We start from the raw sequence: 25,865 nt of genomic DNA, 5'->3' as shown, positions 1-25,865 counted from the left end.
GAAAATAAAAGAGAAGTGTACTACATTCGCAACGATACTTGAAATACCACCCAATTAACATACTTTTATATTGTATAAGTACTATTACAGGTTAAATAAATTATATCAAAATGAATTACAGGTTAAATAAATCATATCAAAATGAATCTAACATGCTTAAATATGAGTAATTAATCAGTCAATTTATTTTTATTGTAGGTTAAGCAAGTTGACACAAATTCAACCAATTTAGGAATCGCATCCAAGCAGAACTGTCTCCATTTTGACATGAATTTGATTACACAGAACACTAACCTCCTTATTCGAATATCATGTCAACCATTACCACCTTTAATATGTATCGTTTTGTTTGTCTTTTTATTATTATTTGTATGGTAATATTTTTGCCCATTCATTAAAAATAAAGAAAGAAAGTGAAATTCCTGTCTCACATGAATTGTAATGAAAAGGAAATTAAATTCTATGCAAATATGATGACAAGAGGAAAAGGACCTAATAATCTACAAACTTTTTACAATCGCACATGAGGTGCTGTGATATGGCCAAAAATTTTTTATGGCCGACTTCAATAGCTTGCCATTTTCTGAAAAGAAAATAATATTAGGATTAGATTAATAAATGAAATTTTGAATTACAAAATTTCACAGGTATGGACTTTTTAAAATCAGCCTCTAGAAAGTAGAAACTACCAAATGGATTAATTCATAGTACCATCCTTGTGTGTTGTAAAGGAATGGTTCCAAAATGTTTGACATTTGGTCTCTCTCTCTCTCTCTCATTGGAACTACATCAAAATCACGGACTGCAAGCAAGTCTGCAACATCACGGATAGACTGTTCGAAAAATTCTTGTGACTTTAAATAGATGAATACAAATGGTAAATATATATGACACACACACACATATATATATATATATATATATATAAACATTTTATGTAACAAATCTCAAAGTTTTGCTCGTATCAACTTCTTTCGCATTTTTATTAAGTACAACTTTTTTTTTTTTTTCCAAATGTTTATGTGTTTGTCATTTAAATTTGGAAGCCATTAAAAGTTCGAAATTTTGGGAATTGGATATTATCATGTTCTTATTTCACTACACCTAAACAATTCATTTGTTTTTACCCCCCTACTTTGTCACATGTTTGAAAAATATTTGGACATATCATGGAGCACAATGCTAAGCAAGAAGCAACTAAGTTGAGTAGTTTCGAATTTTTATTTGTGTTTGAGTTTTTTTTACTTGACGACAGGAATTGATTTTTTTAGTTATAAGAGTACATGACTTATAATGAGATAATAAATATGATTTTTATTTTATTTGTAGACGATGGAAAAACCAATAACAAAATTTTACTTTTTCATCTATGAATTTTGTCAAACTACATATTGCAATTAAGTAGAAGATGAATTTTTTACAAACTCTTCGATTTTATATATTAAAAGGGAAAAAAAAAAAACTGTGAAATTTAGTAACAAAAATCATACCATATATAATTTTAATATTTAAAATAATTGAGTTCTATTTTAATATGTAAGTTGAAAAATGTACAGCTAGAAGAAATAATTATTTTATGTTTATTTTTAAGAAAAAATTAAATAGATACTTGTTTGAATTTTATATATCTAGTTTAGAATTTTAAGGGCCGTTTAATATGGTATTTTAAGTAACATTTTTCAGTTTTTAAACAATATTTCATGTATTTTTACACACTTTTTTACCCATACGTATTTTTAAAAAATACAAACAACGTTACTAAGCAGGCCCTAGTGTACCATAAATGGTAAAAAATTTCAGTTCATTCATACTTTTTCTGTCCCTACCTCACATGGGTATTCTGGTTAGTGGTTACCATGAACCTGATTCATTAAATGTCGTATTGAGCATCACATTATTCCACCTAAAAATTGATTAGTACGATGAAGATAATGGTAGAATGGAAGGTCATACTTGCAAATTAGCCAGTGACATAGAACATCAAAAACAATTTCTTGAAAAGAAGTGAGTTGACATAGATAGATAGAACAATCAATGATCCATAACAATACAGTGAAAAAGTTTCGGGAAAAGGCATACCCTACCCCGTAATTTCTCTTCTTTTTTTAACCTAAATTTGACAAAACGGGCTCAAGTAAGTTTTCCCTAATAAAGTGGGAAACAATTTAGAATAAAAATTGAGTAATGATAGAGATTAAAAAAAAAAATTTGTTATAATTTGTCACATAGTGAATTTTGAGTGGCAAAAGTGTAGACCCATTATTTAATCTCCATCATTCACAACTTACCACATAATGAGTTGTAATAAAAATTGTGAAATCCTTTGTATCCCAGCATTTTTCGTAAAAATTGCAAATTGGCATAGATGATAGAAGCATCAATGATCTAGAACACAAACAATAATACAGTGAAAGAGTGAATTGGCATAGAAAGCAAAGCATCAATGATCCACAAAATCAACATCGATCACGTGAACGATGAAAGAGGGGGAAAAGTGTATATCCAAAATGAAGCTGACTGGTGTCCCCACTCCGTTTTCTTTTTCGCTTTCTCTTCTTTTTTTTGTCTTTCTTTTTTTCCTTTTTCTTCTTTTCTCTTTGACTACTTTGGATAATGGTAAATAATACAGCAAAAGGCAGAATAGTACTTTTAAAGGAAAATTTCACGTGAATAGCACTAGGGAAAATTTTTTTGGTAATATAGACTTTTTCTAGAATTCATGTTTGTCAAATTCGAGTTTCAACTCAAACTCGAGTTTAGGTTGCATGACAAGTATAACAAATTGGAACTCGAATTTGCTAAATTTGATTTTGGGTTGGAACTCGAGTTTGTCAAACTCGAGTTCCAAAAAGATTCTACATAACAAAATAACTTCAGACACATGCTATTCTCCTAAAATTTTCCTTAAAAAATATTATTTAGCCAAACTCGAGTTCTAAAAAGATTCTACATAACAAAATAACTTCAGACACATGCTATTCTCCTAAAATTTTCCTTAAAAAATATTATTTAGCAAATTTTACCTAAATAAACACTACAAATTTTACCACATAAAGTTAAGAAATTAATGTTGTAATGAATGTGATTGGTAAGATTAACGAATGTTTGAAATGTTTCTTTGTGATTAGTGAGTTCATAGACTCTATATGATAAAATTTATAGCATCCTTAGCATCATCTCTAGTACTTTTGCCCAAAAAAAAACTATTTAGAATAGAAATTGAAGAAAAGGTGAATTTAGCAATACTGAAGAATGGGCAAATTTGCTAATATTGAAATTAAAATTAAAATATATTTAAAAAAACAAAACAAACCAACAGGAGATAGGCTTTCTCAAAATAGTGGAGCAGATTATGTATTTTCAGGATTTAGATCTATTGTACCATACAATTACCACTTGTTGTGAGAGGTAAAAGTTAGAATGATAAAAAATAATGATAAATAAAAATTAAAAAAGTACTAATAAGATAAAAGGTTATAAATAATTTAACCATCTTAATTCTTAATTTCTACCTTGCAAAGTTGCAATCCATTGCCAACCTTTATTATTGAATCCAGTCACCTTTATTACTGAAAGGGAAATGGTGCACATGCTGGGAACATAAAGTTTTCGTTACCATATTAACCATATAACAATGTATCACCAAGAATGGACCCTCCCAAAGACGAAGGAATTTTCATGTGCACTCGGCATATGAGACAATTCTCTCATTGACATTAGGGTTTCATAATTCCATTCTTGGGGTCCACATATCAACAAGAGAGACGTCTCATACATTGATGAGGCCCACATGTCAGTGAAAGATGGTCTCATACGTCTTTTTTTTGGTAAAGAGGAAATTGCATTAAAAGAAACTAAAGAGAAACAGCAAGTTCAGGGATAGTCCTGTTACAATACATTCCAACCTTATCCGAGCTTATAAGCTCAAGAAGATCCACAGGCGGATCTTGGTACAAAATAAAACTACTAGCTTGAAGAGCACCTGTCCTAGCTAAGAAATCAGCACAATAATTTGCTTCACAATAGCAATACCCGATCCGGACTTGGGCTAGCTGGGAAATCGGCTGCCTGCTGCTTTCCCACAAAATGTGTCGATTTCACTTCCATCAAATGAATTGATGTCCAAATTAAATAATATGAATTAGTTACCGACAAAAAGAACAAAATTTTCATAGAGAGATACATATATACAAAGGGTAAAAACCACATGATTAGGTACATTAGGTTTCCCTTAGGCTACTACATTGACCAGTAAACCATGTAATTAAATTTAATTGGGAAAATTAGGTACAGTAACTGAGGAACTTTACCCAAATTTTTCCCACATACAAACTGATGAGACCAAATCTACTGTTTCAATATTGACTTGGATATGAGTTCAGGTTTCCTGTTGAGCAAAGAGAGAGAAGATAACCAGGTTCCCATTTTTGCTAAAACAGTTTGAGCTACGCAGCAGGCCAGCACTATTTCTTCTATAGCTTTGTACAGATCTGAATGCATGAATCACAAAGTGGGGCTCCTCTGTTGAAATATTTGCTGAAGTGCTCGTGGCAAATTCAACACAATCTCTGCATATGCTGAGATAGGGGAGAAGGAAAAAAAATTGTCAGCAGTTAAAAGGATATAAATGAAGGCAATTGCATATATAACAAGGAAGCCCAATAGAATGCCTTCAAAACCTTTAAAGAAAAAGGAAAAAAAAGAAGTGAAAGATCATTCTTTTAAATAAGAAAGCATGCTTATCTAAAACTGAAAAGAAAACTAAAATTGATTACAAATTTGAGTAGTATATAAGATGACTTTAAACCGGGGAAAGAAAAAAAATTCCTAATGACAGAAAATGCACATTCGGAAATCAATTATTAGAAACATATGAATCTACCATTTTTGGTAAGCAAGGTAGCATTTTAAATTATTGGAATCGCATAGTTAACCCCAATACAGAACCAAACCAGCCTAATTTAAGTCGAAGATAAAACACATATATAGCGTCGCTGTAGATCTAGTGTGGTTTGCCATGAAAGGAGATGAGAGCAAGTAGGCCTCATGTACGTATCAGTAGAATTAGACCCAGATTATAAAATATGTTTATGATTTGGAAACAGTAAGCACCTTCAGGTAAGCTCATGGTTCGTAAGGCATCCTCAGCATATGATAAGCGAGCAGGATTTTGGTGACTTCCCAGTACTCCATTTTCTTTCCTGCTCATAGTTGCTGCATTAATACTACTTTTCTTGGATGGCCACGCAAGCACTCTAATTCGAGTTGGAAGTACAGAAACAAGATCTGCATATCTGAGACTTACTGTCACCTTACTGCATCAAGAAAATCAAAATTTTCAGCATAGTAAAAAATTTTAAATAATAATTATATCTTCAGAGCATGCATCTTATATAATGAAAAGGCCTGTCTTTCCCAGAACCGTAGCAATGATCACCCAATCAAAATTGCATAAAGACCCAGTTTCAAAGAAAGCTGTTGATAAAATATCTTAGATTTTCAATTCCAACTAAAATTATTATCTAATTATGCAATAATGGACAAATAAAGCCAAAAACATACAGCGAAATAGCTTTGCCTATTGAAAGGAATATAGAAAGTTAGCTACAGTATAATTAGATCAACCATTAATCCAGCATGTTTTCGGGGAAAAGAAAAAAAAAAAAAAAAAACCTTCTGTTTAGGAAGCTGCAATACATCTCAAATTTCAACCAATATACAAACATCTGTGCTGTTGTTTGCTTAGCTCCATAGACATAGATTATGAAATCATTTTTTATTGGAAAACATTGGATATGTACTCCACCCTAGTCCTTATTTATGCTCCTGAATTAGACACCAAACCAATGCCTTGGCCCTATGGGGCACAAACCTTTACCTATTAACTAGAACGAAAGGAAAATAATAAGTACAGAAATAAGTGTTAGAATAAATGAAAAAGTATTTTTGAGATCAGCTCAGTTTAAGATACTAACAGTGAATCCAACTCCTATGATCACTTGTATCATGTTGCACACAAATTAAAAGAGCAAGAACACCACTAAAATTATCCCAAATGCAGCAATCTTGAAATAGCGATTTTATAATCATGTATGAGCCACTATGAGCCACGCTTCATATTCTTCCATTTGATCTCATGCTAAGAACCTTGCCCATCAAATGATCAACTTAATAATATACTTGAAATGTGCATATGAAGAAGTATAATAACTGCGAAGACCATATAGGATTTTCTTTTTGAACATTTTGAAAGCAAGTGAACTGCAAGCAGGGTAAAATAAAAAATAAAAAAAATCAAGAGAGGGAGGTGGAGGGGGGGGAGGGACAGTGGAGCATGAGATCACATTAAGTGATTTGAACAAAACAACAGAATGTGGGAGCAAACACAATAAAATGTACTAACCAATCAGAATCATCTAGCACAAATTCAACTATGTGGTATGGAAGGCTGTGAAACAATTCTTTAATTTGATTTCCATATAACTCTTTGATAAGCCGAACCTGCATCAGATTTGGAAAGCAGGAGAGTTAGTGACTTAATCCTTGTTATTGGCAGAATAATGTTTGAAGTATGAAGGGGGGAAAAACATGGAGTGTCGATATGGTGCAATTATTACAAGATAAGCACCATGGAGACAATAATTAAAGAAATAAAATTTCCACCATACCATTATTGTTAACATATCATGCTATGACAATGCATTTTATACCAAGTATATCATATCTGTAGCTGATGTTTACAAAGTTCACCTTAACTGTCAAAACTAGTTTCTGCTTTAATTTATATACATTTTTTCTACTAGTAAGTTACACCGGCGTTTTGGTGGGTCTTAAACTGATGACCTCATCCTCCACCTTGCTCTTACAAGGGAATTAGATGCCACTTGAGCTAGAGCATAAATACAAAAAAAACCTTGCCTATCCAATGATCAACATATCAACCAAATTCTTCATGCATTTCATATGCTCCTCTTTTGGTTCAAATAAGTCACAGTGCAACTCTATAATCTAGAAGAAAACTCAAGCAGGCCCTAATTTTCTGACACAAGATGTGAATATCAGAATATGACAAACTATCTCTTTTAATGTTTATCTGTAAAGAATCTACCTGTTCACGCCTATCCACATAAGCCTGCAAAAGTTCTCCAATGTAATCTATAAATTTCTGAAAACAAATCGATAAGAACATAGTTAGAACAAATTATATTATCATCGAAGTATAAAGACAGCAAAGCCAACATAGGCAACCAACCTTACCATCGCATTGGAAGAAAGAAGATCATTTTCTGCTTCTCGTATTGGTAGAAAAAAGGGAATTGTGTGTTCAAGGACAGTCATCTTTTCAAGAAATGATTTGCTTTCAAGGACACAATGGTATAATTCACAAAGTTCTCCTACAAAATTATGGAAACAAATGAATTGATTTTATGAGTAACTAAGCTAACAAAATTATGGAAACAAATGAATTGATTTTATGAGTAACTAAGCTAACGGCAATCTCCATAAGCAGCAAAATCATATAAATGTTAGCCCAAAATAATTGACCATAACATTCTTCACATGAATCAGAAATTCCATGGTTTCATCTTATAGGATGATTTCTGATATATAAAGAAGACAAATGTAAGTTTCATAATCAAAACTTTTGACTATAATGGTGGCAATACATACTTACCTAGATGACATTTTTATTGTTTTTATTTCTTGGAAAGGGTCATTATAAAACAAGAATAACCATAACACATTAGTGTTTATTCATAATGAAAACAGGAGGTTGAAGCAACTTCCAACTATTTCTTTAAAAAAACAATTAGTTCTAAATCAACACGCAAGCAGTGAAAAGAGTTATTATCTACCAAAACAGATCTTCAATCCAGCTCGTGCCTGCTTCAACAAAGTAATCCACAAAAACGCTTTTCTTTTTATTATTATTATTTTTTTCAATTTCATATTGTGAGTTTGCTTTATTGAAACAGACAGACCTTATTACCAAGCATGCAAAAACAAAAGAATGGATCAAATAAACCCTTGATAGATGTTGGTCGCCATCATAGTGGACATATATGGATCGTTGTTCCACATTGTTTGATGTGGTGTATTTAGAGGGAAAGAAATAGCAAGTTCTTTGAAGATGATGAGAGTTCCCTGCCTGATCTGAAGTTATTCTTTTTTAGAACCTTATTGGACATGTTGTCAGTATGGAGAAACCAATCCTTATCTTCAATTTTTGATTTACTTGATTTATGTAATTTTTGTATTTGATCTATAGACCCTTTTATACTCCCTGTATACTTGGGTATCTCTTTTTTGATATCAATAAATCTCTATTACTTATTAAAATAAAATTAAAAAAATCCCTTGATAGATGCTTTACCCTACCATTCAAACTGAATGTGTTCCATGCAATAGTAGTAACCTCTATTAAGCTATCAGCAAGTTGCACAACCGAATATAGAACAAAAGAAAACAAATATCAGAAATTAATTACAGAGAGAAAACACCAAGGGACAGAGATGCTCCAGCTATCAACCCATCTTGAATAAAATGGCAAGCAACTCAAATGAGCACTTGGAATAAAAATTGTTGTCACAAATGACATGTGATAGAAAATTATGACTAGATCACTTCAAAGTACCTGCAAAAGATGTCTCATATTGTATGCCAATTCTTGTCCCTTCCAAACAACAAATCACCTGCTCAAATGAAAATAGAACTGTGATATTCAAGAAAAAACTCTATGCAACAACAATATCAAATAACATCATAAATTAAAGTTTCTGTAAGGATAATATTGTCTCAAAAGGAATATTTAAATGGCTTGAAGGCATGTGATACATTTTCTTTCCAGGTTTGGTGATCCCAACTTTTGAAGCCACCACTTTTGATGCTTTTTCATGGGTGGCCCAAGTTTCTCCAACCTAATCTGACAATAATCTCTCTCACTTTCCCTATACACACCTGCCAAGATTTACATCTCACCCACGATCTTCTAAAAGGCAATACTTTTTTCTTGTATTTTTCATGTTTGTTTCAAAATTTAGTTTTTGTGACATTTTCAAACTTCAAAAAAAAAAATTCAAGACAAAGAACTTAGCTACCTTGTGTGACACAAGACAAGTAATGCCCACAACTATTGCTAAATGATGCTAGAAAAAGAATTGTGAAACAAAATCAGCAATATAAGATATAACTCAACTCGGATCTATGTGTTGTCAAGCAATGATCGTGATGAAGAGAAGAAGATAAAAAGAGAGCTAGAACAACTCTCAAGAAACACCCAAAGGTTTCATTATAATTTATAAACAACTAAAATTTACATTCAAACAGCAACAAAAACAGAACCACGGTCTCTCTTCCAGGCATCCCAAACAGGAGCTGGGAGAGAAGTATTATAAATAATGAAATTTAACCATCAACGATCTTCCAAGGCCTCCTACACCCTTATACTAGCATCTTCACAAAGTAAAAAGTCCTAACCAAAATAGGAAAGTAATGAAGATAGAAACAAATTAGGAGAACAAAATCAATAAGGGATCCTATGTCAACTAGGAGACTATCAAGGAAACATGACACAATCAATTAGGAGATGTAATTCTTGATATGCATTAACTTTCCGCTGTCTAGCCAAGAATTCTGCTGCTGAATGTGCTTTTTTTTGGTATAATAGGTAATCAAAGTGGGCGGGTTTTTTTTTTTTTTTTTTTTTTTGTGGGGGGGGGGGGGGGGGGGGGGAAGATTAGGCAACCACTGAACCACACCAATGAAGGAGGTGATCACAACCTCAAAACTTTAAGAAAGATGATGGGATTTAGTAGACTCCATATATATATATATATTTTAGCAGAATACATAAAAACCTTTATATATGCTATTCCCAATCCTTTTCCTACAACCATTATAATTACTAAATAAAAAAGAAAAAGAAGGGCAAATTACAGTAAACCGACCTGTGGTTAGGCCCGTTTTCACTTTGCCTACCCGTGGTTTAAAACTTAACACTTTGTCCACTTGTGTTAAGCTCCATTTGGTCTCCGTTACCCACCCCTCCCTTTGTCATTAGATTAAAAAAAAGACAAAAAAAAAAAAAAAAAAAAAAAAAAAAAAAAAACATAACAAGAATCAAAAAGCTAGGGTTTTTTATTACTTAAGAACTTCTATAAGAACAAAGTAGAGGAACAACACACCAATCAAAAGGCTCAATGAAATCACTTTTAATCTATATCAATATCAAAAATCTCATAACAACTCAAAATTTTGAACCAAATTTTACAAGAAGACCAACAATCTGAAAACAACCAGCAACGTTATTAACAAAAGAGAGTGAGATGGAGATAAGCAATCAACAATCGAAGAGTGAGGTAAAGAGAAACCTAGCAGTGGGTTTGGATTGTGGTAGATCAACCAAGGGTTTGGTGGCGTGGGTGTTGCTAGTGCCTCTCCTAATTCTCGGTCCTTTTCTGCACAACCCAACACCACCAATCAAAGAAAGGAAGGAACCTTCCAACTTCAAACCCACAGATCAACGACCACAGAGATTGGTGGAGATCAAGTCAGAGATTTGATTGGGAGATCAGAGTTGAAGATCGGCAGACTCAACTCTGGGTGTTGCTGGGTTTTCATCTTATGAGAAATAATGACACCGCATGAAGACTAACAGTTTGAAGATTTGCCCAAATATTATAAGGGATGATTCCACAAAATAGGATTGAAAGATCATGGGAAGGTACCTTTTTTCTTAGAATATTACTATTAGACTGAAGTTTCGTAAATTCGTCTTACTTATTAGTTTTGGGAAATCTTGTAATTTTGTTTGGGCATGTAGTAAGTGTACTATGTACAGAATCGAATAGTGCTCATGTTCATGGGGGCGTTACAAAATGATTTTGTTGGCAAAGTAGTCATCTGTATTGGAACAATAGGTGAAGATAATGATCAAAATTCAAATGAGCCTTATCAAGATAACAAGCTACACCACAATGAGAGATAATAGGGATAGAAATTCAATTTAATTCAAATACTAGTACTCTTATCTGATCTACTCAAGTCATGTATTTCTAGTGTATTATATATATTAACAATAGCAAGAGAGGAACATTCATTCGGCCAAAATCTGTGCAAACTATTACTTTACTCTTTTACAATGAGAGTTTGAGAGAGAGGATGAAGCATGTGAAAATTGCTACCCAGCTCTATCTATTTAGTTTCTTTACAAAATCCCCTATTTGATCTTGTTTCTTTGTATATTTTAGTTATTTTTATGTTTTTGAAGGAGAGAGACATAAAATATAAGCAAAAAGACTTATTTACCCCTGTTTTTAACAGATGTGGATAACAGAGACCAAACAGAGCTAAACACAGGTGGGCAACGTGTTAAGTTTTGAACCACGAGTAGGCAAAATGAAAACGGGACTAACCACAGATGGGTTTACTATAATTTGCTTAAAAAAGAACTAGTACACCAAGTAGGAAACAGCTAAAACAAAACAGAAACAAGACTCCAAAATGTAAAAGAAGAATCAAAGGCCTCTAGTACAACTCATTCCAACAAATATTACAATTATCAGATTACCCCAAGTTCAGTAAAACAATTAATTGGGACTAAACCAGCAGCTTTCTTACCTAAAGAACTCAATTCTAAAACTAGTAATTGAAGTGACCCATGAGGGGTGCCAGTAAGACCCCATATCAAAACTAGACCACAATTCTAGAATCTCTTAGTAATTGATCTTGTTTTCTATTGAGCTCATTGTTAGCTGCAAAGGCTGCACCACTATGGATTAGAAATATTGAATCTTCTCATTTTAGAATTCACCCCTTAACAATTCGAGGGGACAGAATATGTTGAAAGATTACCTTACTTCCAACTTTATAAGTGATTCTTTCCTGGAAATGAGGAGCTGAAACTATGTTTGAGTCCACTGGCATTGCCTTTCTGTCTGCCTCCATGTGAACCTGATAAAAAAAACAGATCATATTAATTATGCCCAGCAGAAAACATGGAACCACGTAAATTAAAGATCAGAGATTCACAGTCTCGATCATCTAGCACTAATATGAAAATAGGTAAATAATAGTGAATCACTTAAAAATATTTAACACAGCCATACCCGCTCCCTTATTGTTGCTAATAGCCCATCATTCCATTCTTCGCCATCTAAACATATCTCTACCAAAAAGAAAGGTTCACTTCTTAGTTGAAGCAGAAATAAACCAAAACTACTGAAGAAATAGGATGCTGACACAAAACATTCATGGACAAAAAAATGCATTGGAATTGTATTATCTCATCCCTAACACTATAATTTCTGTCAGAGAAGTACAAGCCCCATAAAATTAAAAAATAATAACAATAAGAAGAAGAAGAATAGAAGACTCAAACAGGTCGCCAAGAGCCTTGTAGCTCAATTGGTTGGCACCCCCTAGTGTCTCCAACGGAGACATCTAGGGTTCAAATCCTCCCACCCCCAACTATCGTAGAAGAAACATTCACCCAGAACCCAAGCATCAGTTTTAGGTTGAAAGCTCAAGATAACAGATCCTAATCTTCAAGAGAACTTCATAAGAAAATTCAAACACAGGTGAAGTCTAGGCCACGAAAGAGAGCTAACTGCACTCTTTGTCCGAAATTGAGTTTCCTTGGCAACAAGAGAATCCCAAGGTTCCTCCCTAGAACGGTAGAATGTCAACTTTAGAAAATGGTAACAAAGTCAATTCTAGTTCATTTAAATGTTCAAAATTTCCTACTCTGATATTCTCAATATTCCTCCTACAAGTTCACACAGAGGATGCAGTTTCAAGGAGGGGAAGAATGGGCAAAGAAGGTCAAACAGATTGCTGTATTAGGCTGACCAAAATATAGCCTAAAGCTTAACACATTCAAAAGCCTAAAGCTACAGTTGATGGCTGTAGGCTGACATCAGGCTGAGCAAATTCCCAACTTCCAACTGCAGTCTGTACTAAGTGAAAAATATTCAGTCACCAGCATTCCTAAACCACTGTTAAACTCAGAGAAACTATGAGCAATAAAAAGGGGAGTACAGGCAGAAAAGGCAAAGTAAAGAAGGCTCTTACAACTAACATCCAAGCATAATTTTTGATGTGATAAAAGAAAATGATACCAAGAAAAGACATGGAGCAAAGCTAGATAGTACCTATAATTTCATCCAATTTCATTCCCCCCCCCCCCCCCCCCCAACAAAAGAAAAAGCAGAACATTATATTTAAAGCTACCTTCAGTTTGAGAAGCACGAGCAGCTTCAAATTCTTTTTGTAGACGATCAAATATCATCTTGTCAGAATCCCTATTAAAAATCAATAATGTCACCAAAACTTCTAAATATAAGTTACTAAAACATAGTATTTATAAAAAATAAAAGATAAAATAAAAAAATTACTAAATAATAGTAATATTAGAACATATGCTAGTTTAAACTACCACCGTGTTAAACAAACATAGCATTACATAAATGCATTGCAATCAATATGCAAGTTTAAACTATGGCCAGAAAAAGAAAGGATTCCCATGCACGTAAAAAACATGCAATAAAATTTTCTTTTAAAAAGGATTCCTGTGCATGTAAAATTCACATAGAGACAAGAGCAGGAAATTCTATGCAGAATAAAATATATCATCATGAACACAATTAGCATACTATGAACAAACGGTGATACCCATATTAAGAAATTAAATAAAATTTTCCTCTTTTGGGCCAGAAAGGTACAAAAACTGTTGAATTGCTTTTTGGGAGATGGTCAAAGCATTTATATCCCTAACACTATAGACATAACATTTTAGATGAATAACATAATACAAGATGTCAGAAGTGGATATAGTCATAGACGTAACTATAGAGATAACCCTCAACAAAATTCACCTACTTTCTTCTTCTTTATTTTTCTTCTATTAGAGCATGCCTTCTGCAATAAGCATCACATATATGACTTCTTGTTTTTCCCTTCCTGTTTTACTTGATCTTGTATTTTAGTTCCTGATTTGTGCCCCCATAGTACATCCCCAATGTACTTGGGTTGGCTTTTTTTTATTATTATTATTAATATTTTTCGTTACCTATCAAAAAAAAAAAAAACCATTGAACATAACAAGATCAAGGGCTTTTTTTATTATCAGTAAGTTAGCTTTGTTAAAATGAAGAAAGAAAATAAAATGATAACATCACAGTACACAGGAAGTGTACTGGCAGTGCATCAAACTAAAGAAAACTACAGCTGTCAACAAAATCTAACAGACTTGAGAAGGAATGTCTACTCAGAAACCATCCATTCATATAGAGTGAGCATAAAAATTCGCAACACCAACACCGTTGATTTTTAAATGCCCTCAAACGTCCTAGAATTTCTTTCCTTCCAGAGAATCTACATCACACAAAGCGGAATTGCATTCCAAACATCTCCATTTCGATGTCTAGCAAATTGCCACTTCCAACAAGTGATAGAGTCATGGAAGATTAATATGCTATTACTTTGCAAATTTGCCTATTCAAGAATTATTTTATTGGGTTCTCATGTGACTTCCTATTGAAGTGAAAGTAGTGCCTTTTTAATGATCTAAGTATGAGTCTTTTAGGGTTAAAACAGTTTTTAATTTGGGTTTTTATTTTATTAGTTATGGTCGGTTTTATATTGAGGGCCAAATCTGTAATTTCTGCAATTCCTGCGAACTAAGGGTATTTTGGTAATTTTGTTGAGTCTAGAATCTTCTAGGGTTTTAAGTATCTTAGGTTTATTTACTTCGGGTCCAAGTTAGTATTTATTAGGTTTTATTAGTAGTCCTAATACTAGTAGGAATCATATTACTACTAGTACAAGCAAGAGTCTTTATATGTGTATATATATATATATATATATTGTGCTCAATGTATTCAAAGAAGTAGAATGAGTTGATTAATAAAATTGAGTGTTTTGAGCAATAGGCACATTGGCCTTTGTTGTTTTTTCTCTTTCTCTCTTTTCTTTATTTTCTCTTCTTTCTTTCTTTCTAGGGTTACTGTTCACACAACCCCTAAACGGCGTAACTTCTCTCTAATTCTTCTTCTTTCCTAACCCTAAACCCACCACAACTAAATGTAGACAAATCCCTAATTTGTCCTACATCAACAAGCCAATAAGTCCACCACCCTCTTAGGTATAACCCAATGCACCCAAAACAAACAAGAGTTTAAATTCTATATGGACATGGTGTAAACCCTATGTTTTACACCCTCCAATGGGATGATGCCCCTCAGATTAATTCAAATGGGTTCAAATAGAACAATAAAAACTACCACACAATTAAAATTCCATTTTTAAAATTTTAAAAAAAAAAAAAAAAAAAACTAAGAACCCACCCCAGTGCTGAGAATGTCAGTGACAGAGATTCTGCCAGAGGTACAGTCAGTGACTTCACCATCACTGTTGTCAAAGAAATTGGTGCTCTCACTTCCTCTCTCTTAATTCCATCTTATCCGTATCTGATAAAAGTTTGGGAATTTCTGGGTTGATGCTACTCCACCCACCACTGCTGTGCTAAAGTTTTTTTTTTTTTTTTGATAAGTAACATAAAAATTTTATTAAAAAAAAAACACAGCCCAGTACATAGGAAATGTACTAAAGGGGCAAAAACATCAAGAAACCAAATTACAATGATCAAGCAAAACAGGAAGGGAAAGACAACAAAAAGATGGTAAATTAAACACCATTCGAGAAGAGTAAAAAGGAAAAAAGACAAAAAGACTGCTGTGCTAAAGATTGATTTGTCTTTTCAAATAGAGAAACGGAAAGTTGCAATTTTTATTCTTCCTACGTATGTGGGTCATTCTTAAAATCAAAAGGTGGGGGAATTGTGTCTTATAGTCTGTTAGAAAAGCAACACAATAGTTGCAACAAGACGCTATTGCTCCTGTGGCAAATTAAACTTTACATATTTTCTCACCCTTCACTTCTTTCATTAGATCAGATATTGGTTTTTTTTCCTTTTTTTAAGTCAGATCAGATATAGGTAAGATGGAATTAAGAGAGCGAGAGCCATTGACAGCAGTAGTGGACAGAGTCACAAGCAGCTCCTGTCCATCACCGGCATCTTCAGCACAGGTGGTTTCCTTAGGTTTTTATTTTTTTGGTTTAAATGGGATTTAAATTGACTGTGGTAGTTTGTATTTTTCTATATGAAATAATCTGATGTGCCATTCTTTTATTTGATGGGGTAAACCATGGGTTTTGCACCACATCCTTATCAAATTTGGACTCAACAAACAAAGGGCTAATGCCCAAAGATTAGCGGATTCCCCATCTAGGTTACACATGCAACACCAATTCACAATTTTTGAAAATGGTCAATTGTAAGGATTTTCCCTAAGCAGCAGTCTGGCACAGATTATTTTCGCAGCAATTTGAAAATGGGTTGTTTGAAAAAACTGTACCTAGAAAAAAACAAATAGGGTTTTAAAGTTGTACTTTGAAAAGGTGGGATTTTAATCAGGTAAATATCATAATCCTTGTTTCATAAGTGAACAAAGATTTATTAACAAAAAAATCATAGGGACTAACTTAGGTATAAAGTCAGCATACAAAAGTATTCTCCTTAAGTAATAATGACTAATACAATGAACCCAAAAAATACAGAATCTTCAAGGGGACTCCTGCCCTTCAAAAGTCAGACTATTTTGTATCCCAAAATTACTAATTTTTGTCCAAAACTAATTTTTCTCATTTTTCTTGTTCTTCCCTTCCTATTTTTCTTGATCGTTGTATGTTTGGTTCCTGATTTGTGCCCCCATAGAACATCCCCAATTTACTCAGTTTGGCACTTTTTTTATTATTAATAATATTTTTACGTTACTTATCAAAAAAAATATATATATATATATAGCATATCCAAACTTCTTGGAATGGAATTTTTCTTTTTCTTTTTCTTTCTTCAAGTAATAACACGATGCCCAACCAGGCAACCACAACACAAGACCTTCTTATAATATTATACAATTAAAAATAGAGGAGATTTTAGAAGGATAAAGGGGAAGATGTATGCAAAGAAAAAGACAAGGGAGATTTTAGAAGCATCTTTGGAAGGAAGCTTCCTTGTCATACTTCAAGCATAAACTCTCAAAGCTAACTCCCTTCATAAAACTAAAAATTAACTGACATTTTCAAAAAGGTATAAGTGTGATTTTACAATAACAAATATTTACATGAATGATACCTTAAAAGTTCCCAAGAAAACCGTACCTAGAAAGACGCTCTGTCAACTCTCCATGCCTTTTGAGAACATTTGAAACTGTCATGCAGGGAAAAACACTTAAATTCTTCTTGAAAGTATAAGCATTTAGATACCAAAAGAGAGAGAGAGAGAGAGAGAGATAAGAAGTTAGATTAGGTACATTTAGCTCGTGTTGCCTCCAACCGAATATCTTCCTCTTGCATAAAATTCTGTTACAGAGCAAGGTATAATTACTTCCAGAAAGAAAAAGTTAAAAGTACTGAGAAGGAGAGAACCACGTAATGTCAAAGCAACTCACTAGAAAAGGATAATTGACAAAAAATACCAACATTGATCTTCACTCAAAATTACTATCAATGAGAAATGCAGATCACAAAAACAAACAAAAACATTAAAAAATTAAAAAGCAGTCTTGGAGAGATGATGCATTAAAGGCAATCCAAAAATTACAGTTCTTTAAGACTTGATTATTACTAAAAGATACTACTACATCAATTGCAACATATTAGAGGCAAATCAAAAATCACAACTAAGTCAACAATCATAATATAAATCACATAAACTATGTATAATTGAAATTCTCCCATTAGCCATTGTTCTTAGCATATCAAGTACATAAAAGAATGGCAATCAAAAAACTAATATTTCTAAATTCTATTCCCTTGCTCTCCTTTAAGATAGAAAGAGTGAGTAGGGGAGAAAATAACAATTTTATGCTAAGAATGGTAAAGGGTATTGAGTAAAAGTATTCAATTCATTTAAGCAATTACCTCGTTTTATTCCTCCAATATTTAGATGAATTTATAGAGATTTTTCATTTTCACATGTACTTACTTCTTACCGGTATTTCCTTCCATTTTAAGCAATGAGTCTCAACTCTCAACAACTTGCAGGACTACATTACACACACACACACACACACAAATTTGAAACCTATGGCAACTATTCTATGATAATTGATCTTTATCATCAAGCCAAGACAACAATAGGTTTCTCTTTTGTTTAGGCAGGATTCGAACCCATATCCCTTATGCATTGATAAGAGACTTTACCATTTGAGCTAACCGAAACTTACGACTGTATCATTTATATTATCCCAGCCAACATCTTGGAATTGGGGCCACTTTCAGCACTTAGTATATCCTATGACAACCTCCAGCCACAGGAAATTGAAGTGAGGATAAGAAATCTCTCTCTCTCTCTCTATCTCTCTCTCACACACACACACATTTCCTAATCACCTGTTGTATAAACTAGCCCAGATTTTATACGAGGTAATAAAAACTGATTTCCAGAAAGTAATTAAAGCAATACAAAGCAATCCCCCACTAGTGCACTTTATTCACTTAATCAAAGATGGACAGATAGAGTAAGAACCATTACCACTTCTCCCATTATGTAGGGACGCACCGCAAACTGTTCAAATTGCTGCACAGTTTCACACACTCAGATCCTCAGCTCATAAATAAACCAGATTAGCAGCTATTCAATTTGGCAACAACAACAATAATCAAAGCAAAGACAAATAATTAAGTAGAACAAAAAAAAAAAAAACAAACAAACAAAATCCTCCATATAGACAATCTTATAAGCACCAAAAACCATTGTTCCAAACAACGTTACTAGAGTTGCCACAATAAGCAAATAGACAATATATTCTCATGAACAAATCATGGTACAGCTACACCTACACAGACAAAATTCTGGAATATCAACTAATAAATATTGTTTTACATAGTGAAATCTTTGTGTTCTCAAAAATAAGCTTCATCGCGAGCAAAATAGAGAGGTAGATAGTGTTTTGAAAAAACAGTAATTGCGACAGTAAATTTGGACATAAATATAAAATTTGATGGAAGATTGGAAAAACAGACCTTGCGAGAAGAAGGATCCCCAAGGAATGGAGTCTTTCTCTGTCTCTTCTTCAGCGATTCTTCAATGTCGCTATCCATTCCCTCTTCCTCTTCGGAGAGAGTTTCAGAGAGAGAGAGAGAGAGAGAGGGAGAGAGAGCAGTGTCTATTCTATTCTATTCTGTGTACAAATAAGTTACATACATTGAGAAAAGGAGGAAAAGTCTGGGCTTTGCGTATTCGAACTCGGCCCAGTTCTCTTGTTCGTCTATTCACAAACGAACTCGATTTCAAACATGTACAATTCATTTGTTATTGTTGGGCCAGCCGCCATTTTTCTTCTTCTTCTTCTTCTTTTTCTGTTTTTTTTTTTTTTTTTTTGGAAGCCCTTACAATTTTTTTTTTTTTTTTTTTATCAAAGAGGAACTTTTTTTTTTATCGAAATAAAATAAATAAAGGGGAACTTTTTTTTTTTTTTTTTTACAAAACGAGAGTATCTAATTATTTCTTTTGATGTATTCAGTCCTCTCATCTCACACACACCTAATTATTACAGAAAATAATCTCTTGGAGGTGGCTCTAAAATATTGACAAAAGGTTTCGATCCATAATTTTATGGATATCATGAAACCTTTGAAATCATTATTTTATTTTATTTACATATTAGGAACCACTATTGTCAATACAAGAAAGATATAATACTTCTTATTTTTTGTCACTTAAAGTTTTGGTGGTTGCCATTTTGGACCATGAAATTTGAAAATTTTCATTTTTGTCTACCAATATATATATATATATATATATATATATTTTTTTTTTTTTTTTTTTTTTATTTTCAAAGTGGTACTCTCATCCAAATTTGTTACCTAACTTCGGTTAAACGCCACTTGAACCATCCAACTCAACATTTTAAAGGGCAAAAGTGTATTTTAGTTTTTTTTTTTTTTTTAATGAGGAACTATTATCAATACAAGTAGCTATTATACACACATAAATGATAACATAAATGGGTTTCAATTAGCTCAATTAGTAAAATTTATTATTATTAATGAGAGACATGGTTTATAAGCCCCCAAACATAAAAAAGAAACCAACTGTTGTATTGGTTTGACAATATAGAGCAATCATCTTTGCATGGACACCGAATATTTCAATTCCTATTGAATTTATTAAAAAAAATGTAGTTATAATAGTACTTTATGTTATTATACAAGTCAATTATACTATGTTTATTTTTCAGGAGTTTGTTATAGGTTTTGAATCTTTAAAAGACATCGATAAATACATGAATGATTTGTTTTATTTTTGTTAATGAAGTTTGCATATAAAGTAAATAATAGTCCATTAGTTATTACATACAATAATAAAAAATAAAAAATAAAAAAATACATAAAACAAATCCAGGAAAAAAGGAAAATAAAAGAAACAAACAAAAAAAATTATGATGAGGGGGTTGGGGGGGGGGGGGAGATTGATGAAGAAACAAATGATCTTTGTAATTTTGGGTGGGTCACTGGAGCGATTGCTCCTCCCACATTTCCCCCAATTGGCTCATTGGCTTTGCTCTTAAGGCTGTGTTTGGCATTGTCTTAAAAAAATTAGTTTATTTTACTATTTAGTTTATTTTTGCTACTATTCATAAGTCCATTGCACTTTTTGGTACTATTCATAGGTCTTACTATACTATTTCAACTAATTTTTACCTTTATCTACAGTACTTTCAGTAAAAAGTTTTCAATTTCAATTAAATAGTCTGTTCTCAAACAAACACTAAGTATAAATAAATATCATAATTTAGAGAAAGACATACCCAACACCTATATTTATCATTCTAATTTACTTTCTAGAGTATTATAGCCTCCTTTGTAGTCACCATATTACATTAACCAAATTATTTCCATAGTTTAGTATTTTTTTGAAAATTAGTTTAACTTGATATCAAATTTATTTTATTTTAGTGTATGCAAAATATGATCGGGTCAAGATACTAATTGGTTTTTAGTGTATGCATAATATGAACCTAGATCTCTAATTTGAAGTATAGCATCAAAGTAATGTAGTTGTTATTTGCTTAGTCTTGAATATTTTTTTATTTAAATTATGCACTTAGACATGGATAACATGGTTAAAGTAGCTTGGTGTCAAACTTAGCACTCAGAAATACAATTTCGCATCTTACAATCATCAAATTTAGTAAGGCCATTTTTATTAGAAGTAAGGCCATTTTTATTAGACACTCTGATCTCATAATCCTTAGACACGAAATTAGTTAGCATGCTCGAGATAAACTCGAAGTTAAAGTGAGAGATAACCTTAAAGCTATCTCAAAGCATAATTCTATAATCGAATAAACATACTTATATGAATAACGTAATGTTAGGCTAACTCCAAAAACAAATGTTGAAGAAATTTTGAACTCAACCAAGACAAATATGATTCAAAACCCCATTTTTCATTATAATTATCAAATCGTGAATTAGAAAAAACTCAAAAAACAAATTGTTCTAAGAAAAATTACAATTTAAAAAGACTTTACATCAATTGACTTTAAATATATAAATTTAAATTTAACCTAATCCAAGTATGAGCAAACATTACTTATCAAAAAAAAAAAAAAGTTTGAGCAAACATTACTTATCAAAAAAAAAAAAAAAGTTTGAGCAAACATTTTTTTCCCCAAAAAACAGAGAAAATTTTAAAACCCAAAACACAAAAATATAAATAAAATGAAAATAAAAAATTGTACACGCTGGCAGAGAGAGGAAAAAAGAAAAAAGAAAAAAAAAGAGCACAAGGTGAGACCTTGAGCGATACCGAGAAAGAAGAGAGCAGAGAGAGAGAGTAATAGCAGCGATCGAGCTACAGAGAGAGAGAGAGAGCAAAGCTCAAATATAAAATCAGCACCACCAAAATCCAAAAAAACACACACACAAACACAAAAAAAGAATGCACCGAAAATTCAAAAAGCAAAATTGAAAACAAAAGAAGAAGAGCGCGAGCGCGAGCGAGAGCGAGAGTCGAAGTTTTTGAAGATTCGAACCACCCAGTGAGTCAGGGTTCGATTTTTCTGCAATTCGTGAAGTTGGTTCGAAAGGTCAGGAGCTCAATCAATCTCTAACCTTCTCTCAAGCTTACTTTTTTGCTCTTCATTGCTCTCTCTCTCTCTCTCTCTGCGAAAAATTCTCACTCTGTTTAATTCGTCGAACTCACTGATCTCCTTTGTTCGACTTCAAAAAGTTTGGGATTTTGTTGTTGAAGTTTGAAGCATTTGAATTTCGTGAAAAGAAAACGTGGGGGGGGTTTTGGGGTTGGTACAGTGGTGCAATTTTTTATGGTTTGTGCAAGTTCAATTTTTATTTTTTTTGTTGGTGATGTAAAAGTTTAGGGTTTTGATTTAGTATACGTTTCGATAAATTGAGCTTAATTTTGGTGGGATTTAGTGAATTTTTGTGGGTTTGATCTCTAGGGTTTTGGTTTTCGAGAAGATGAGATTTGGGTTTGCATTGTATGGTGTTTGTGGGTGGTGTGAATTCAGGGTTGTTTGGAAATAAGGATACTGGTATTCCTGTTGGGAATTGGGGGTTTTAGTGATTTCGTTGGATTTGCATTGAATGATATGTGGGGGGGAAATTTTTGGGTCGTTTGGAAACAGAAAGAAGTGTAATTTGGGTTGAATTGGGGTTACTGGGGGGTTTCTGATTCTGTGGATAGTGTATGAATTTGTTTCTCGAGAAATGCAACCTCAGCAGAGCTCGAGAATCGATTTGGTTGACTTGAAAGCTCAGATAGCCAAGAAGCTTGGGGTGAATAAGTCAAAACTCTACTTTTATCACTTGCATAAGTTTTTGAGCAACAAATTGGGCAAGAGTCAGTTTGAAAGTTTTTGTATTCGGGCTTTTGGGAGGGAGAATCTTCCACTTCACAATCAGTTGATAATTTCAATCTTGAAGAATGCATGCCAAGCCAAGACCCCACCAACAATTCATTTACCGGGTCCCCAAAAATCTGGGATTCATGTTGCAAATAGTTCTCCTGGTGGGGAAGATGGGCATGAAGAAAGTGGGGCCATTTTTCCAAATCAGAATCAAAATGTACCAGTTTGGTCAAATGGGGTTTTGCCACTCTCCCCGCGGAAGGTTAGGTCTGGGTTACGTGATCGGAATAAGCTCAGGGATAGACCAAGCCCACTTGGACTAAATGGGAAGGTCGAGTGTATCTCGCATCAGTCCATGGGAACAGAAGATAGTTGTAATAAGGTCAATATGGTAAATGGTGATTTGACTCCGTGTGATTATCAGAGACCAGTGCAGCATCTTCAAGCAGTTGCTGAGCTACATGAACATGAAAGGGAGGGTTCTGTTCAGCGACCTGCAGAAAAGCCTAGAATACATGATAAAGATCAGACTGCAGTAACTGGTGTTGAAGATGGGGAAGAGGTGGAGCAGTCAAATCGCCCGAGTTTCTCTAGAAGTCCTCTACGTGCACCCCTTGGGATTCCGTATTGCTCAGCTAGTGTAGGTGGGGCCCGCAAAGTTATGCCATTGGTTAGCAGTGGTGATTTTGTTAGCTATTATGATAGTGGTGGATTGTCTGATACAGAGACGCTGAGAAATCGTATGGAGCAGATTGCAGCAGCACAGGGCCTTGGAGGTGTCTCTACGGAATGTGCTAACATGGTGAATAATACGTTGGATGTGTATTTGAAGCGGTTGATCAGGTCTTGTGTTGATTTGGTGGGAACAAGGTCTACACATGAGTCAAAAAAGCAACCTGCTCACAAGCAGCAGATTCAAGGGAAAATTATCAATGGCATGTGGCCGGCTAATCATTCACATATGCAGAGCACAGCTGCACCCACGGATGTTATGCAGGAGCAAGGATCCCAGTACTCGATATCTTTGCTTGATTTCAAAGTTGCCATGGAGCTGAATCCTCAGCAGCTTGGGGAAGATTGGCCATTGCTGCTGGAGAAAATTTGTATGCAAGGATTCGAGGAATGAACCGTCCCTTCAAAGATCTGCTTATTCAAAATGTGCTTGGGTTGGTTTGTTCTGGTACCAAAGGGGTGGACAACTGTTATTGGAGATAATTGATGCACTCAGTTCTGTTCCTACTGCCAGGGTAAACCAGATTTCTCCCAGTTGGTTAAAGCTTTGGTCCTTGCAAAATGAATTATGGGCTTGAGCATCTTAATGTCTGTATTTGCCAGCTGAAGAGCCTGGACTGGTCAGGAAATTATTTAACTGCAACCAAACAAGGGCTACCTGCAAAAAGAATGTCCATGATTGGTTGCACTGTTGTATGTTTAGAATTGATATTGGCTGTATTTGCCATCTCTACAGATCTCAAGCATTTCCTGTAATTTACACAGCCAATGAGGAGGAAAACTAAGAGTTTTGCAGGATACTGTTGTGTAGCTTGGTGAAAGGTAAAAAATTCACTTGTGTAAGAGCTGCAGTAACGCTCTGTATGTATTTTTAGACTGAGAATTAATTGGAATTTGAATATCAATAACACATTAACTTCCATTGTTATCTCCTTGATGGTTTGACATCACTGTTTTAACTAAATTACATCTGAATTTCCTACTGCAAATGTATCTTCCCTCACTGCAGCAATTTTATGGAAATTTCTGACTGTAAATGTTACTATGTCATCTTGCAAATATTAGTGGTGGCATATCTTATTGTGCATTTGCTGAAAGTACCGGCTGCTGTGAAAGTGCTCTACTTTTAATTCTCTTTTACCATTCAGAAGGAGATAGCTTTCTCTCCATGGCTTGGAGTCAAAAATTAGTTTTGATGTCTCTGTTTGATATTTACGAATCTCATGTAGCCTGCAGGACAACTCAACATAATTACGAATTGAAAGGGGGAAATAGCAATAAGCCATTTGTGTTGGCTTTCTTATATCATCATTACAGATCTTGGGCTTCTCATGTAATTTACAGCCAATGACAAGGGTTTCTGAGAAATTTTTGAAGCTATATTGTTGTATAGCTTGATAAGGTGTAAGATGACTTGTAAAAACCTGCAGTATACTATCTGTATATTTTTTAAATTTGAGAATTAATTGCTTCCATTAATGACATTCTGATGTCCATTGTACTCTCCCCGATGGTTTATACATGAATTTTCCAATTAATGCAGTGTTGATTTATCTCAGAAGGTATCTTGGTGGTTGTTCTATATTGTCTTGTTTCCTATAACCATATATCAAACAAAAGATTGTGGTTACACAAGTATTCTTTTATTTTGCTGATGTTGTAATGTTGTCATAACGGTATCATAAATGGGAGATGGGGAATGACTTTGATGCTGAGCACATTTGAATGCTTAGTACTGCTTTTGGTTATTGTTCTTCAGGAAAAATTTGGAATGAATTGAAGAAAGCTATTTGTAAATTGATGAATAGAAATTTGTTAAGTAGTGGATGTTAGTTGACAAAAACATTAAAAAAGTTTGTGGTATCTTTCCACATTACTCGGTATATTCATAAAATATATGTGAAAAAATTATTTTATTTTACTTTATTCGGACCTTGGTGTGATGATTACTGCCCTCCATCCTAGAGATGTGTTGCATGTTCAAGCTCCCAAAAATTGGGATAAGGCTGCCTATCAACTCTCTCCCAATTTGCTGAAGTGGGAGCTTCATGCACTAGGTGTGACTATTTTATGATATGAACTTGCAATGAAATTGGGTTACTTCTTTAAATAAGTGAAGATCACTGTATTGAATATATTTTATTTGATCTTTCCTTTTTCTTCCTCTGTTTTCAATCCCTTATGCTGTAAAATTTT

At 33.5% G+C, this 25,865-nt stretch overlaps 2 protein-coding genes across 4 annotated transcripts; one reads left to right on the top strand and one right to left on the bottom strand.

Annotated features, from left to right (window-relative positions):
- Positions 1 to 4,159: 4,159 nt before the first annotated feature.
- Positions 4,160 to 19,342, bottom strand: LOC126708969 (uncharacterized). Of its 3 annotated transcripts, none has more exons than XM_050409013.1 (13): positions 19,087 to 19,342; positions 18,596 to 18,637; positions 17,373 to 17,421; positions 17,221 to 17,269; positions 13,231 to 13,301; positions 12,108 to 12,166; positions 11,854 to 11,952; positions 8,636 to 8,693; positions 7,258 to 7,394; positions 7,109 to 7,165; positions 6,404 to 6,501; positions 5,113 to 5,315; positions 4,160 to 4,577 (listed from the first exon to the last, which is right to left on the bottom strand). In XM_050409013.1, the coding sequence occupies exons 1-13, from the start codon at positions 19,162 to 19,164 to the stop codon at positions 4,504 to 4,506; spliced, it is 1,074 nt and encodes a 357-aa protein (XP_050264970.1). In that variant the 5' UTR covers positions 19,165 to 19,342; the 3' UTR covers positions 4,160 to 4,503. The 3 variants fall into 3 exon arrangements, with proteins under 3 accessions (XP_050264970.1, XP_050264969.1, XP_050264971.1); XM_050409012.1 differs by having other exon boundaries at positions 18,596 to 18,640; positions 19,087 to 19,337; XM_050409014.1 differs by lacking the exon at positions 18,596 to 18,637 and having other exon boundaries at positions 19,087 to 19,340.
- A 2,493-nt stretch (positions 19,343 to 21,835) lies between these two features.
- LOC126708790 (uncharacterized) lies at positions 21,836 to 24,597 on the top strand. Its single transcript, XM_050408729.1, has one exon. It carries the CDS (start codon positions 22,798 to 22,800, stop codon positions 24,061 to 24,063), a length of 1,266 nt encoding a protein of 421 aa, XP_050264686.1. The 5' UTR covers positions 21,836 to 22,797; the 3' UTR covers positions 24,064 to 24,597.
- The last annotated feature ends 1,268 nt before the right edge of the window (positions 24,598 to 25,865 follow it).

Source organism: Quercus robur, chromosome 12 (genome assembly GCF_932294415.1).
Source record: "Quercus robur chromosome 12, dhQueRobu3.1, whole genome shotgun sequence".
Taxonomy (NCBI): Eukaryota; Viridiplantae; Streptophyta; class Magnoliopsida; order Fagales; family Fagaceae; genus Quercus; species Quercus robur.
The sequence above is the reverse complement of the archived record's forward strand: the minus strand, read 5'-3'. Positions and strand labels throughout refer to the sequence as shown.